At 40.1% G+C, this 15,855-nt stretch overlaps 1 protein-coding gene across 8 annotated transcripts in view; it reads right to left on the bottom strand.

Annotated features, from left to right (window-relative positions):
• The window catches only part of LOC145991177 (tumor protein D54), a 98,968-nt gene that overhangs the window by 64,902 nt on the left and 18,211 nt on the right, over nt 1-15,855 (bottom strand). For 2 of the 8 annotated variants that reach the window (XM_083127026.1, XM_083127028.1), the window contains exon 1: nt 631-1,130. The exons of 3 other annotated variants lie outside the window; for them this stretch is intronic. In XM_083127026.1, coding sequence (XP_082983152.1) covers nt 631-1,021 — 391 coding nt within the window. In that variant the 5' untranslated portion in view covers nt 1,022-1,130. Of the gene's footprint in view, nt 1-630; nt 1,135-15,855 lie in introns of those variants that run through there. 3 more of the 8 variants (XM_083127025.1, XM_083127027.1, XM_083127029.1) reach the window with 3 other exon arrangements.

Below are 15,855 nucleotides of genomic sequence, written 5' to 3'. Positions count from 1 at the left end.
CACAGGATGTAGAAAAAAGAATGGACATTTTGCCTACTATTATCTTTGAGGCCAACTGTATACACTTCGCCTCTCTTTATTTCAGTTTTGTTATTTAACGACGGCAAAGGTCTCGGGTTCGAATACAAGACTGGGAATGGCTGTTTACGAGTGTCCCTTCATCAATTTCATCATATTATCGCTCATACTCATCGCCACGCTAAGCCAAAGATTGCAGAAGGGACGATTTTCTTCCACTTTTGGCTAATCGTGACGATGAGCATGGGTGGTAAATACATACAATTGACGAGGCTAATAACATACGTGCCCAGATCGGGACTCGAACCAGGAGACTTCGAAATCTCATTTCATACGAAAGATGAAAGGAACGAAACATTGCTAATGAAGCAACTAAAGCCTGCGTAAGGCAGGACGTGGCTTCTATTTTGAATGTCATTAACTTTTATCGTCTCTAGCAAGCTGAAAAGAGATACAAACGAGTCTGATAGCTACGTCAAACAAGTCTGACGACGTTCTCTCTATTCTACGAACGTAAACAGATCTACATGCTCAAACCAACCACCACCGACCATCTGACTGGGTCTCGGCCACACAGTCGGCCGTTGTATTTACAAACGTGATTCTGATTACCTTGCACGAGTTCGAGGAACTTCCGGTAGTTGTGATGGCTGCTGATTCGCGCCAGATAGGGTTTCGTAATGTCCTGAAACGTCACTCGCCTAGCACCTATCTCAGCTTCGACCCCACCTGCAGACGTATACTCCTCCAGATCTATCCTGTCCAAGTAGGTAGGCGTGCTGGCATGCAGCATGAGCTCCACCTCATCCTCGTCATCGGGAAGGCTGTCGGATCCAGCACTCGCTGACCAGGTATCGCAGTCCAACACGGAAGCCTCGATGATCGAGTCCTCCAGAGGGGGCAGAGTGGCGGAGATCGTCAACTCGGGCAAGGGGTCGTCCTCGACGTACTCGTCGAGTTGCAAGGGCTCCACGTTATTGTTCCTGAGATCGTCCGGCTCCATGACACGGGGATCGAACCCCGTGAGGTACGGAACATCACACACAATGCTCGACACGCCACGTCGGCATCAACTTGATTCCCGCGTGTATTGCCTTTCCCTTTGATACGCTCTGACCGAAATGCTCTACCTCCGGACGCTCACCTGGTTGATGCGGTGTTGCCACGTCCCGTCCTACTGGTCACGCTAGGAAGATTTTTGCAGACAACTGGAATTCCTCGACTCTGCCGTCGTTAAGATTAATGGACTGCTTCCTGGAGACGCACTGTCTTACAATCGGAAGTTAACGAGGCCTACTACTGATTAATTTACTTCTCTCTTCTGTAACTTTTGGTTAATCGCGAAGATGACGCTGAATGGTGGTAAGACGTTATGGATAAAGGGACAATCACAAACATATATGAGGGGTTCAGAGCACAACTTCATTCAAGACAGTTTTGAGGAAAAAGCACATTTAAATAACTTAGTAATATGTTTTGCTATTGGAGCACATACTGCCTCCATGAGCAAATATGAGATCACAAGACTCAATCCCTTCTTTGTACACATTTTTTTTAGGAAAAAGCTTTATCGCTGAATGATAATTAATTTAGAGTATTTCAAATATAAAGTAACATGTAGGTCTACTTTCAACAAATAACTTGATTAATATAACTAGGAAAGAATACATTTTAGTCTTCTTCGTCAAAACCCAGGCATTCTCCAGCAGATCTAAATGAAGACTCACTCGTAACGTCTTCCAAATGAGAAACAGAGTCCTCATACTTGAATATGAACTATAACTGGAATGCTCTCACACAGCAAGGAAGCAAGAAAGAAATCGTCTCAGAACAGAGAAAATTTCCAGAGAGGAAGGTAATCAAAAACTGAGTGTCGGCGTATAAGACGCGTGTTTTTAAGACCTATGGAAGGAAAAAAAGTGTGCCGACAAATACGGTACTTACTTGTAACACTGAATTGTTGATAATTAACGGTTCTAAGTTATATACATGTAATTTCATTATCCCTTTCCACGAAAAGTGGAGTTAAGCCACTTGTGCTCTGACCCCACATATGGACGACACAACACGAGCCTCACAGAAGACTGATTATATTGGCTGCGACTCTGAGTCCATACGCCAGAGCCTAGCTAGTCTGCAAAACGCAGGCCAGGGTGTACTACGTGGTGGAAGCGAGGTTGACAGTTGGATGTCTTGAGAAAGGGTCACTCCTAGGAAGTGTTGAGTAAAAAAAAAATCCTCCGTGCATAGAGAACTGCCATGAACGCACATTTAGGGGATGTGGGGGTAGGTCCGCACACATTCTCGATCTCGGCCATTTTGAAGGCGATGTGATCAGCACAACGCTCCGACCGCCTTTACTCTTAGGTACTCGTTGATTTGAGGCTGGTTGAGCTCCAGAGCCGCTTTATGAGGGGACAAGGCCGGGAATCGAACCCGGGTGTTTCACGATGTAGTCAGACGCCATACTGACTAGACTACCGTAGCTCCTAAGGGAGAATTCACACTGAAGAAACACGCGACAAGCAACACGAGACACGTGTCGCTTGGAAGCCAACACTCAGTAATCAATGCAACCTTTCGAACCGCGTGTCGCTTACGTGCCGCTCGGACTGTGCCTTTTTCTCAATACCGTGCATCGTCTTGCTTCAGTTTGTTGTTCGCGCATGCGCATCGAATGCTTCATTCCAACGAGCTGTATTTACACTCTAGAAGAGCCCCCAACCGGCATTATGTTTGAACCTCTAATTTGTTGATATAATAAAGTATCGATATGTCCAATGTTTTAAGATTTAAACACAACGTTCATTTCGCTTTATCAAGTTTTTTGATGCAGTTATCTATCGGCTGTAATTTGCCTTCAACATCGTGTAAAGAGGCCGTGTTTTGGCCATTTACTTGACTGCTTTTATTTGAAAAAGTCAGCTTATGGAGGCACTTTAGTCCAAAGTATATTAGTCAACATGGTAAAGTACTCTAGTGCATTGTTTTTCAACCGCCGGGCCGCGACCCGATACCGTGCCCTCGTATCAACTATACTGAGCTGTGAAATGTTCTGCTGAAACTGGTTGACAACTATCATAATCCCAATATCATATTTGAGTTCTGAGTTTTCGTTTTTTAAGTCCATTTTATGCACAAATAGACTAACCGGAACTGGATCTGCCCGGTGCCTCCCCAATTATTGAACCCGGGAACACTTAATTACCAGGAGACGACGTTACCACTTTGTCTTCCATATGTTTATATTTGTTAACAATCCTACACACGTAATCAAACTATTATTACTCTTATGATTATGCTAGAATTTATTTATCAATATTTAATTTCATAGGTACATGTTAATTCATGCATAAAATCTTCAATACTGTAAAGATTTACAAGTATTTTTTCATGCACAACATGTCTCTCCAAGTTTTAATAACTTGCAGAATTTTACAACGCAATTTACATGTAACAATGTCTCTTGTTACGTTATTTTCGGGTGACTAATAAACTGATTAATGCAATTATATCGGTACCATCATGCAAACTGAGCAAAGAAACCAGTGTCGCTTGCCGCGTTCATCTTGTCTCTTCGGTGTGAAACAATCGTGTCGCGTGCCGCGTGTTTCTTCGGTGTGAATTCTCCCTAATAGTTGAGTAAGTTACTCCAAAAGGTAATGTGTTGCAGTTACCGTTAGTTACTGTCAAAAGTAACGTGTTACCATTACTACGTAACAAATATCTCACCTGTTCTCTGCAGTGCATATTTTCCCAAATACAACACAAATAAATTATCCAGTTCCATGGACGCCCGCAGGATTTCTTTCCAGGAGAGGGACAAAGGAGGCAAAGTCCCCCATACGAGTGTGGCCCACTGGAAAATACACCTCGTCAGTTTGAAGTTATGCTCCTACAACGCCCTTTTAATAAAACATAAATGAGTCTGACGGAAATAAAATTCTATGTGTGAAATACATATACTTTTAGATTCGCATCCATTTTCCAGGGGAGGGGGCAGTGGAACCCATTCCGGACGTCCATGTTAAGTTCTGAATTTATCCAGCAAGTAACTCAAAAGTAATAATATGTCGTTACAGTTACTTGCGTAATCACGGCAATGCGTAACTAACGTAGGCACTGAACACGTAACGTGTCACCAAGCACGCATAAATACTGATAGACAAACTGTCCATCGAGAGATTCACTTTGTTGTACAGTTAACGGCAGAGACAATAGTGGGCAAATTGCCCATCGGCTATTCTCATTCTTTTTCATTCTACATCTTCTGTAGTTTTAAGAAATAGAATCCTGTTGATTCGAAGCATATGTTGTCCTCTGTTTATTGGCGTTATCATTTGAATTAATTCATCATATTGTGGAAAACACAATGAATGAAAATAGTGATGGACAATTCGCCTATCATTTATTTCTTTTGCTGTTGGGTGTACGCAATGCAAGGTTCAAGAATTAAAACCAACGCTACCTAATAAGTTGGCAATCTCTGATCCAGCATCAGTGCGATTCGATGTGAGAGAAAATGAATGAAAATCGAGGTAAACTTTAAGATAGCCTTGTCTCGTTGAGACTAGTCGAAATCAAAGCTTGTTTTATGCTTTGATAGGCTAACCGGGAATGAGTCTGAGGTAGAATCCAAACTGTACAACGTGCGCCAACTAGTGTTGCCCACGAGACGAGACATGTCCCGTAACGAGACGAGACACGAGACGGGACAGGTTTTTTTAAAATTCGAGACGGGACGAGACTGACAACCTGTCTCCTCTCGTTTTCGATAGCTGTTATTGTATCAGATCAGTGGGCACGCCACTGATCTGCGAGTACTTTTTTTCAAAGTTAATTACTGTAGTACTGTTTTCTATGATGACATACATAATACGTATTGTAAATGGTTAATGTGGAGAAAGAACTGTGTTATAACAATAAAATTTGAGTCCCTGGTTAGCACGAATTTGTTTAACACGAACTCTTGATTTTTCGGTCTCTTGGGATTCGAGTTAACGAGGGTTTACTGTATCACACTTATTTGGAAAAGAGCGACTGTCACTGAAGACGAAGCGGCGATACTAGACGCCTGTAAACTATAGACCTGTACGTGTACTGTATCTTGCCGATGCTTTTTCGAGAAGAGTTTGGGTAAACAGTGATCACCCTCTGCAGTGGTTATTTTCATTGATTTACTTTGCTTTATTTTGCCTTTGTGCCACTTTAATCGCGAAGGGACACACAAAAACACCCATGCCCAGGTCGGGACTCGAATCCGGGACCCTTGGCGTTGTGCCAGAAGCGTCTCGTGAACACATGCGGTGCATGCTGCGCATGCGTCAATTGTGGGAAAAAGGACAGCTTGCTCTGCGACGAGATTCATGAGCATTTCTACATTCTAATTTCTTCATATAGGAGAAATACATAGGCGTAGCTACGGGGTGTGCCTAGGCACACCCTAATGGGCTGCTTTATCAAAGAGAATTAAAGACAGATATTTCAATAATAGAGAAAATAAGCGGCACTTTGTAAGAAGTTAAAAATGTCATTACTTGGTACAAACGTGTGAATTAGCGCTGATGAAACTAGTGTCTATAGAGTTTTCGATGTCATTGGAGAAAGAAGATATTTACTGCATTCTACTCTGTACTGCAGCGCCTTTCTTCTATACATTGTCACAAGCTGCACAGCTTTCTCCAAGCTTTCCCAAGTTAAAACTAAATTAAGAGCAACTCAGAAGCAGGATAGATTGGAAGCTCTGCTCTTGCTATTTGTGGAACAGGAAAAAGCTTATTCTATTGATGTAAATGAAGTTATTGATGAGTTTAAGAACATTGTACCTTTTGACAGACGTCTCTTGTTATAGATAACGTGTATTTTGATGTATTTGTTTGTAACATTTATGAACATTTTGTGTGTGTGTAATTTCTATGCAATTTGATTTTTTTCTACTACATATATTCAGAAATTTTCAACACTGTCACTTAGTGAATTTATATTCCTTTACAAACATCAGTGCAGTTAAAGAGCCAAGTGATTGTATTACAAAATATGCTATTAAAAAGGTACAAGACCTCATTTTTTTCTTTGTGCACACCCAAATATAAAGTTCTAGCTACGCCTATGGAGAAATATTACATTTCGTGGATCTGAAATGACGCATGCGTCAATTGTGGGAAAAGAATTATTACTTTCTTTCACTTCAGATCCAAGAAATGTAATATAAGTTTAGTTCAGCGCTCTCGTGTAAAATAAATACTTCTCCTATATGAAGAAATTAGAATGTAGAAATGCTCATGAATGTCGTCGCAGAGCAAGCTGTCCTTTTTCCCAGAATTGACGCATGCGTTCACGAGACGCCTCTGCGTTGTGCTAACCACTCCGCCACTCTGTATCTGAATGAAAACTGCAGAAAAAATTGCGACACCACCACAGCTTGGCAGTATTTGTGAAGGACTCTCGAAAATCCACTTATTGATCCAAACAAGAGAGCGGGAGGTGGGGTAGCCGTTCACGTTCTGCGTAGTTGTAACCGCAACCAACCAATGTTGTCTTGCACAGAGCAAGAAATTACGAAATAGGTTCACCCGCTCCATTTCCCGACGGACGTTCAGTTCAGTTGAGACAAGTTTCTCGAATATTCGAATCTCCTTTGCAGAATATGAACATACTAAAAAGAAACTATTTTATCCGAAAATATGGTGTATCCTTTACATGATTTCTTTTTACAGTAGCTAGTGAACATAACACGGAGTTTCTCGTGGCACTGCCGTGTTGTAATATTAATAAATACAGTAAGAACATTTGTCTCTTCCTTCAGAATTACATTGCCGTTTGTCATCCTGTGAAGGAAGAAATGGATCGAATGAGGTGAATTATTTTGACTTTGTTTATCGCTTGAGAATGAGAATGGAATTTGCAACTGGTGTCGATATCGAATTCGAGACAAGGTCCAGCACACGCGCACATACAGGAGGATTGGGGTGGGGGGGGGTGGAAGTAAGGCTCCACACATTCTCGCAGCAAGTATCAGAGGTAAGCCTTTACCTGATACTTGCCACGTATTTTTTTTTTCAAAAAGCATAACAATTACAGTATAAATAATACACAATTATAGTACAATGGAGTAATATATTACTGTAGATATCTATTCTCCATTCGTTGCGAGAACAAAGATAACGTAAACAAGACTATTTGATTGATTGAGTTGGTGTTCTCAGTCCACTTTATGCACAGTAAGGCTAATCGAGACTGGACCTACAGTTTAAAGTGGGATCCGAACCACTTGTGCCTCCACCGGGTATTGAACCCGGGACCCCCTGATTACAAGGCGACGACGCAGCCACTGCGCCATCGGGGAGTCTACAAGACCATTTGACGTCTGAGAATTGGATTGACATGTTGTTTTAAGTCCACTTTATGCACAGTAAGGCTAATCGGGACTGGACCTACAGTTTAAAGTGGGATCCGAACCACTAAGTGCCTCCACCGGGAATCGATTTTGACGTCTGAGAAATAGTTCCTTTACTATGTGTTCGTTCAGGTATTATCTTGCGCATGAATACATTGGTTGTAGCTGCACCAGTGGCTTTCTTGAAGTGTAGGAAGAAGTTATGGTAAACTGAGGAAGGTTTGAAAAATGCGTTCAATTACAGTCGCACAAATCGCTCGTACTATCCATTGCATTTAGAATGTTACCTGTAGGCCCACGCACAAGGTAGGGCAAGGGGCCCTTGCCCCCTTGAACTATGATTTTTTTAAAAATTTGAACCTATAAAAACCAACGAAAATAGTATTGACGATATTTCAGATTTTGCAAGAATTTCGATTTTGTCCCCTCTCCCTGTCGTGTGGATTGAGGATAATAAAAAGTGCTGCTCAAACTCTGAAATTATGCTAAATGCCTAAATTGTGCTAGGATTTATTATTAATTACTTTTATTCGGATAACTGCAGTTTTAAGTTCAATTATTCATATACTTTTCAAGTTTTGAACTTGCGTTACTTTTATTCATTACACAAAATTGTGCAGAATGGCTCAACAAACAAAATGGGTTCAGCATAGAACTTCAAACGGTTTTGAGAAAATGGTTTGTTTACCGCCAACCTTCTATCGATTTACTGCCGTAAAATCTCCTCAGGAACAAAATCGACAGGATAAAGAAAAGTAGAGGATGGATCGTCGCATGGTATTTGGACGTAATTTTATTTCTATTCCCTGAAAACCTATTCCTTTGAATTCGATTTTCCTCTCCCAGAGACTCGCGTTTGCAGATTATACTAGATTTGACCATTATGCCAAAAGCAGGATGCTAGGGGCATATAGTAAGTAGACAAGATCAAACTGTGCTACGTTTAGTACCATTTTGATGGGGTTGTCACCACTGATTGACGAACCCCTCTATCCTTCCTCGCTGGATCTTTAAAAACAGCAACCTCCCCCCTGCCCTTTTCCACTCCTCACCCATTTGTCTGTAGGATGACCGCCGATGTTCCTCAGCCAGCTGCAACCAAGACTGGGGGCAGCAGTTGGAAGGAGTGGCACCAGTCAACTCTTGACAGTAGCTAATCTAGTCAATTGTACGTACATTGCGCTCATAATTTTATAACGCGCATTATTATTAAACTCCTAAACAGTAGAGAACTGGAAGCAAGACTAAATGAACAGTAGGAAGTTCCTCACTTCCTACATGGAGGAATCGCCCCTGAGCTGCACAGCTCAAATTACAGAGCACTTCCCTGACATTCGCTACGAGACTCGGCGGCAAGTTGCCCGGCATCAGCGCTTGTCTTTCCCGGTGAACGGGTCAGCGACAGTCGCTAGTTGGCTATTAAATTTACAGTTTTCATATTGTGTACTAACCTTGACTACAGAAGGTGTTGAAAATGATGTCCCTCTGTTGCAACACATTCCTGGCATCTCCGAAGGAAATTGGCATTTACACGTGCAAGTTCGTCTACTGTAATTCTCCCGATTTTTCGTACAATACTCTCTCTTAACTCACGGATGGTGTGCGGATTGTCTTTGTATACTTTATTTCCCCATTTTTCTTTCCACTTTTGTTCAGAACTGACCCTGTTACTCTAAACTTTTTTACGAGGTTTAATATAAGCGACTGTCGCGGACCCGTTCACCGGGAAAGACAAGCGCTGATGCCGGGCCGCTTGCCGCCGAGTCTCGTAGCGAATATTAGGGAATGCTCTGTATAAGGTCCCACAATTTCAATATAGCAGGTACGTGGAGTGGTATGGCTTTATCACATGCATTATATTCCTACGCGCAAGATTACAGCACAGCTGCTCCTGGAATAACCAATAACCAATAGGGTTTCTCCGACGCCATGTGTACTTGTTTACACTGGCTTCGTTCTTGCAACAGACAGAACAGGAAACACCCTTAAAATATAAAAAATAGCAAGTGGCAAATTCCAATAGCAACTTATTGTAATACATGGAGTTAAAAAAACGAGCCCTTTCCTAAAGTATTTGATATACAATTTCTACTGTAACTACCGATAAACTCAGTGTATCGAACTGTAGTTTGTTCATAACAAATTTTAAAGTTTTTGCCTGTTCATTTTTTTTTTCAAACCCATATCTTTAACGTTGGTTTTTCCAGAAACTAAAGTAAAATTTCCTGAATTTTCCACACTGGTGGACACCACGAGTTTTCTACCTCGCCCAATAGGGTAAAGATTACATTTCCATTTCCGCATAGCTACAACGACGCACGATCGTGACGGAAACCATGCAGCTCCCAGCCTGCCATAAAACAAGAGCACGTGAATGATTAAAGCAGTTATTTTTAGTACATGCATGGAAGGTTTATAACATGCCCGTACAATAACGGACCGCATTTTCGAAAGGGCACATACCGGTAAGTATCAGTATCTGGGAAGTTACATTTTTTTAAAAAAATGAGTTACGGTTACTACGTCAAAAGAGTAAGTCAGTTCCAGTTAGTTCATTCCACATAAGTGAAAAACTCTTTATAACATGTTTCATGCATGAATTGCAACTTGGATGTTCGGCTTTGTCACTGAATATCATAAAGAATTAACATCAATGTTCATTACATTAGGATAATTAACCTCATATTTTTTTTATATAAAAATGTAGAGGTAAAAAAATTCAGAGTTCCTTCCACTTAAAGACAGTAAAACTAACTCAATTTCGTTACTAGTTACTTGAAAAAGTCACTTGTCTTATATTGAATTCTAATTTTATCATGCTAAAGTCTAGAAACAAGTATTCTATTTCGTAGATTTTTTGAAAAAAATATTTATTTAAGTCCACTTTATGCACAGATAGGCTAATCGATACTGAACCTACAGTTTAAAGTGGGACCTTAACCTTTACCACTACACCATCGGGGAGGCCCTCTATTCAGTATATTCAGTAAAAGATTATTATACACTAAAATATTTTTCAGAATTTTTTCCCAAAATATTTTTGTTTGGGTTAATACATTTACTGTTTGTACATTGTACAGGGAATAAAAAAGAACGTCGAAAGCTTATTAGAATTAGTATTAAATCAGCGGCAAGATATTTAGTAAAACTCATAATTCTAACATTTTAAACGCTTAAGTTTAATAAATCAATTAATTATCTTACATTTTGTTTCATGGAATAAAATGTATGCGAGTAAGCTGCGTTCCTTTTTGTTGTGAATTCTCGCTTCGTTTACACAATTGAACGTTATACATTTCAAACGGAGGTTATTTCAGTCGTTCACCGCCAAAGTGACGGCCGGTCGGCGGACTCTTCATGCAACAGGTCCCGGCAAATTGCGTTCAGGAAGTCCGTAACAGAAACCGCTTGTTTTGTAATGTTTCCACTTTTCACAATTACAGTTACAATTACAATTGAAATAAGCACGTGCCTTGTCGCAAGGATGCTGTGTGTGTGTGTGTGTGTGGAAAAGGTGTCCTCCCAAATACAAATATTTCTGGCACCTTATTTCTGACAGAAAATCTTAGATTAGACATCGCTACTTTATCGTCAGTTGTCAGAAAGGGAAGACAGCATCCCGGCGCATAAAGCAAACCGAAAGCGTAAAATGATATTTAAAAGTAATAATAATGATGATCACTAACCTCCTGTGTTATAAGAGATGTTGAAAATGACCTCCTTTAACAGCAATACAACACGTTTCTTAGGTTCAAGAGATCCTGTCTATCGTAATTCCCTGACCACTTTTCTGCAAGAATTCGTTTTCACGTAATTATCGTACATAAAAACTCTCTGTTCAAGACTATATTTGTTTAACGACATAACTAATGAATGAATAACAATTAACACACAATAAAGCACTAGCAATAACACAGTATAAAAAAACACGCGTAACTGATAAACGCAAACAGAAGTGAACATGAGGGTACGGTACACTCACTACGTCTGGTAGACGACAGTGTTGCTAACCATTTTTCGGCAATGTCCCTACAACTGACCAAATGTCCCTACGCCAAGTAAAGCGACTAAAAAAATTATCACCTCATGAGCATGCAAAACAGAAGATAAAATATACACATTTACTTACCAAATCTTTCTGCTCGGTGCTTCCACAATTAATGAAGGAGCGAATTTACATTTGCCTATCCTAACTTAACCTAACCGTACCTGGAAGCGGCCCCGGCGCCTACCCAGCGTCGAATAACATGGGTACCTGGGGGAAACCCTGGGGGTAAAGGCGGTCAGGGGCGTGATGCTGATCACATCACCCCCACTCACGACCGGATCAAGAAAGTGTGGGGCGTTACCCTCACACCCCCTATACGCCTTCATGGCGTGGTGCTATGCACAGGGGAACACTTTACCTTTTTTGTACCTGAATGGTTCGTGGGGCTATCCGTCAATGGTTTGTTGGGCTACCCGTTTTTCGAGCCCAAATTTTAACTATGTTTGCCTTGCCTAACCTAACTTAACCTAACCTTACCGAGAATGCTCAGTGGGGCTATTCCTGAATGGTTTTGCGGTAATTGTGATTACGAACCGATAAAAAATATTTTTTTCGTAGCACTTTAACATCATCGAAGACGCCATTTTCGTATCCTGCAATTTTATGATTGATGTAATGTTGCCAAATTTACCTGTAATCAAATCAGTTCTTCTACATCGTGATTGTCGCTGTCACATGTAAGCACGTTCTTTGGGCAATATACTGAAATGAATAAGTTTATTAATTAGCCCTCCTGCACACTCCACCTAACAATCTGTATAACATTAACAACTTTTTTACTGTTCTCTTCCGCTATTCTTACACAATCCATGCTCTCCAAGTATGAAATCAACAGTGTGGCAACGCTGTAGACGGCGTAACTAATTGTAATTTGTTCATATCAACAAATATGGCTACCATACTTGTATACGGAGAATCATTGCGAGAATTGAAATGCTTATTTTACAACTTTTACACGTTAATTAACATTTTTTCCCCCTCACCCCAACATGTTAACTTGAGATAAATTATCACGACTAATTATTTCGTGAGTATAAGACGTAGCATAGAAATTACAGAAGGGTCCGGTATTGTAAATTCTTGCCTTAATGAATAATAGGGGTGTGCGGGACAGAATGTTTTGGGTGGGGACGGGATCGGGACGGTAATTTTTTTAAATCCCGACATTCGGGACTGAAAAATTTGCAATTTCCCGACCAAGTCGGAAAATTTTCGGGACGGGAAATGTTCGAAATTTCCCGAAGCACTGGAAATCTCGAATTTTACAAGTCATTTTCACTTTAAGTGATTGTTTTTGCATTTCTAGAATAAAAACTTACAATTTTCGATGATAAGTTCCAGAAACTTACAAGGCAGAAAACGTCGAGAATTAACGACTTTTTAAAGTAAAGGATCCCGCACACCCCTAATGAATAACGTTGAGTCGTTTACAGTTGATTATGTTATTTGAAGTCATACATGCTGCTGCTGTGCAGAGATAGATGTTGGTTGGTGATGCTGTATTTCCTGCAGTCTTTAACAATTCTGGTCCCATTTTATTTCCCTTTTTTGTTTTTGTATCACTTAACATTGAAAATATTCTTTCCGTTTCCGCTTTAGAATGTGGCAATGTTAGCACTATTTTCGCGAGAGTGGAAATGTTTTCAAAAAGGAACTTGCCTTGAAAGTTTTTGGTAACCGATAACATGTTCCAAAATTCTCATGGAGATTTGTTAGTTAGTTCTTTTTTCTCCTCTTCGCTAAAGTATCCAGATAAACTAATTCATAAAATGTCATTTACCAAGATTGAAAAAAGTACCTACGTTTTCCCTCATTTGGCAAAATCTGTCCCTGCGTTCCTACGCGGGCGAAATTTAGTGAAAAGTCCCTATGCTTAGGGACATGTCCCTACGGTTGGCATCACTGCCGACACGTGCAGTATGAAGCGCCCTCTCGCGGCTGACAGACAACTCACCCAACCCCCGATAAGCTGCCGGCGCTGTCGCGACAACTGAGGATAAAGTAGCGATGACTAATCTAAGATTTTCTGTCACAAATAAGGTGCCAGAAATATTTGTATTTGGGAGGACACCTTTTCCACACACACACACACAGCATCTTTGCGACAAGGTACGTGCTTATTTCAATTGTAATTGTAACTGTAATTGTGAAAAGTGGAAACATTACAAAACAAGCGGTTTCTGTTACGGACTTCCTGAACGCAATTTGCCGGGACCTGTTGCATGAAGAGTCCGCCGACCGGCCGTCACGCTGGCGGTGAACGACTGAAATAACCTCCCTATTTCCTAGCATAAAAACTTGCACCACGTTTGCATTAGTAAACATTTCTTAGATCATATGAGCTACTTATTGTGCTAATCTACTAGAGTAGCTTGAACTGTTGAACAGAATATATTGATCCTGCTAGTTTCTAACAATGTACATTCGACTTATGTTATCACATAATCTAAACATTTGCTCCAGGAAGTAGATTAGATAAATAGCATGTCTGCACAAGTAATAAATTATACTAGTTGCAAAACGCTGCAGAAAAATCTTATCAATTACTCTATTACACACATGCATGCTTTGTTAATGCAGTCAACACTTGTGTTCGCAATCGCGCCAAAACGTCAGATGTCATTAAAGAACTTGGATATATTGACATGTTGTAATATTGTAAGTTTCACAAGTCTTGATGGAAATTTAAGTCGAATTTAAATGCATTTTCTATGACATGATTCCCATTCATTATGGAAACACTATTTCCCTGACTTTTCCAGGTAATTTTCAAAACAAATTCTACGCCATTATGCATTAGCATTCAATAACCAAGTATAAAGTATTTAAAAACATTAAAAAATGAAGTTTTTTCAACGCTGTTCAAAATTAATGAACAAAGCCCTATAAAACAATTATATATAAAAAAATCTATCAAGTTAATCCAGCAAAACATTCAACTTTTCCAACTTTTTCAGGTCTCTGGATATTTTATTTTAAAAAGTCCCTGACTTTTCATGACCACCTCTCCACTGAAGGATTGATTTTAAAATTATGGACACGTCAGCACATAGTCTCTTTGCGTCAGTCACGCAATATGGTGAAAAGCACAAAATGGAGACGTGACCTTAATACAAGGAAAAAATATTTAAAAATCTCTTAAATCAACTGCTAAAACTAATATTCCGACCGACAAAGCTACACTGTATCTGACGATAAAATCTCCTTGTTAAAAGCTGAGGCTTTAAAGGGGTACTCAGCACACATACGATTATCAAGCATAGGACACCACAGTCCTACAGATGATTATACTGGCCGTGAATCCAGGCGACAGAGCCTCGTTGGCCTGCAAGAAGCACTTACCGGGGTGTACTGACTTTGGCTGCTTTCTCAGAAGGTCAGCTCTCACACCCCGACCTCCTCTCCATGTTGATTTCCAATATATTCATATTGGTGGGAAGCCTACGTGCAGTGTGCAATTCACAGCTGAAGCATTTTGCTACCCGAAGTCAAAATCTGTTTCAAGTCCACATTAGCTAGGCTAAAAAGGGCTGAACCTTCAGTTTATAGTACAACCCGAACCACGGACGTATATAAGAGGGTTTAACGAGACCAACCTCCTCCAATTGGTTTAGTAAACATTTTACATTAATTACATAATCAGATGAACAATTGACTGATTTATTTTATTTTACTTCGCGTTTTGTGCCTCTTAGCCAATTTGGGAAGATGGGGATGAGTGATGAAATTGATGAATGGACATTCACAAACAACCGTGCCCGAGCGGGATTCGATCGAACCCGGGACCCCTGGCGTCGCAGCGCGATGTGCTAACCACTCAGCCACAGGGTCCGGCAGATGAACAATTAATCATATCATTACATTACTTGGAAGGTTTTTTTAAGTATGGTTTGTTCAAAATGGGTGGTCATATGTTCTTGAATTACTATAATATTTGATTAATTTCCATCCACTTGATCATATGAGTACACATAGCACTATGATATGGGATAGGTCAATTACATGTATAACTTTGAGTACAAAGGAATTAACACATGCTTGTATGTATAAAATAACATAACATAAAAATTGAAGAGAAATCAAAGGTTATGTCTATTAATGAAAAGTATGATCTAAGTACTCTTCTGTGCTGTAAAACAAATACTTCATTAGCTAGCTCTTTACTGTCATTTTAAATTTAGTTGGATTATGATCCTTGAATTCCTCTGGAAGTTTGTTATAAAGTTTTACACCTTGAAATCCTAGACCGTTATATGTTTTGGATGTGCGGACAGTAGAAAGGTGGAGGGAGTTATGCATACGAGTACTGTATTTGTGTGTACAATGTTTCTAATATGTACAAACATGGAAGAAGTAATATTTGAAATTAATTGAAAATTTGTTTCGTTGGGCT

This window comes from Lepisma saccharinum, chromosome 8 (genome assembly GCF_977018435.1).
Source record: "Lepisma saccharinum chromosome 8, izLepSacc3.1, whole genome shotgun sequence".
In the NCBI taxonomy this organism is placed as follows: domain Eukaryota; kingdom Metazoa; phylum Arthropoda; class Insecta; order Zygentoma; family Lepismatidae; genus Lepisma; species Lepisma saccharinum.
The sequence above is the reverse complement of the archived record's forward strand: the minus strand, read 5'-3'. Positions and strand labels throughout refer to the sequence as shown.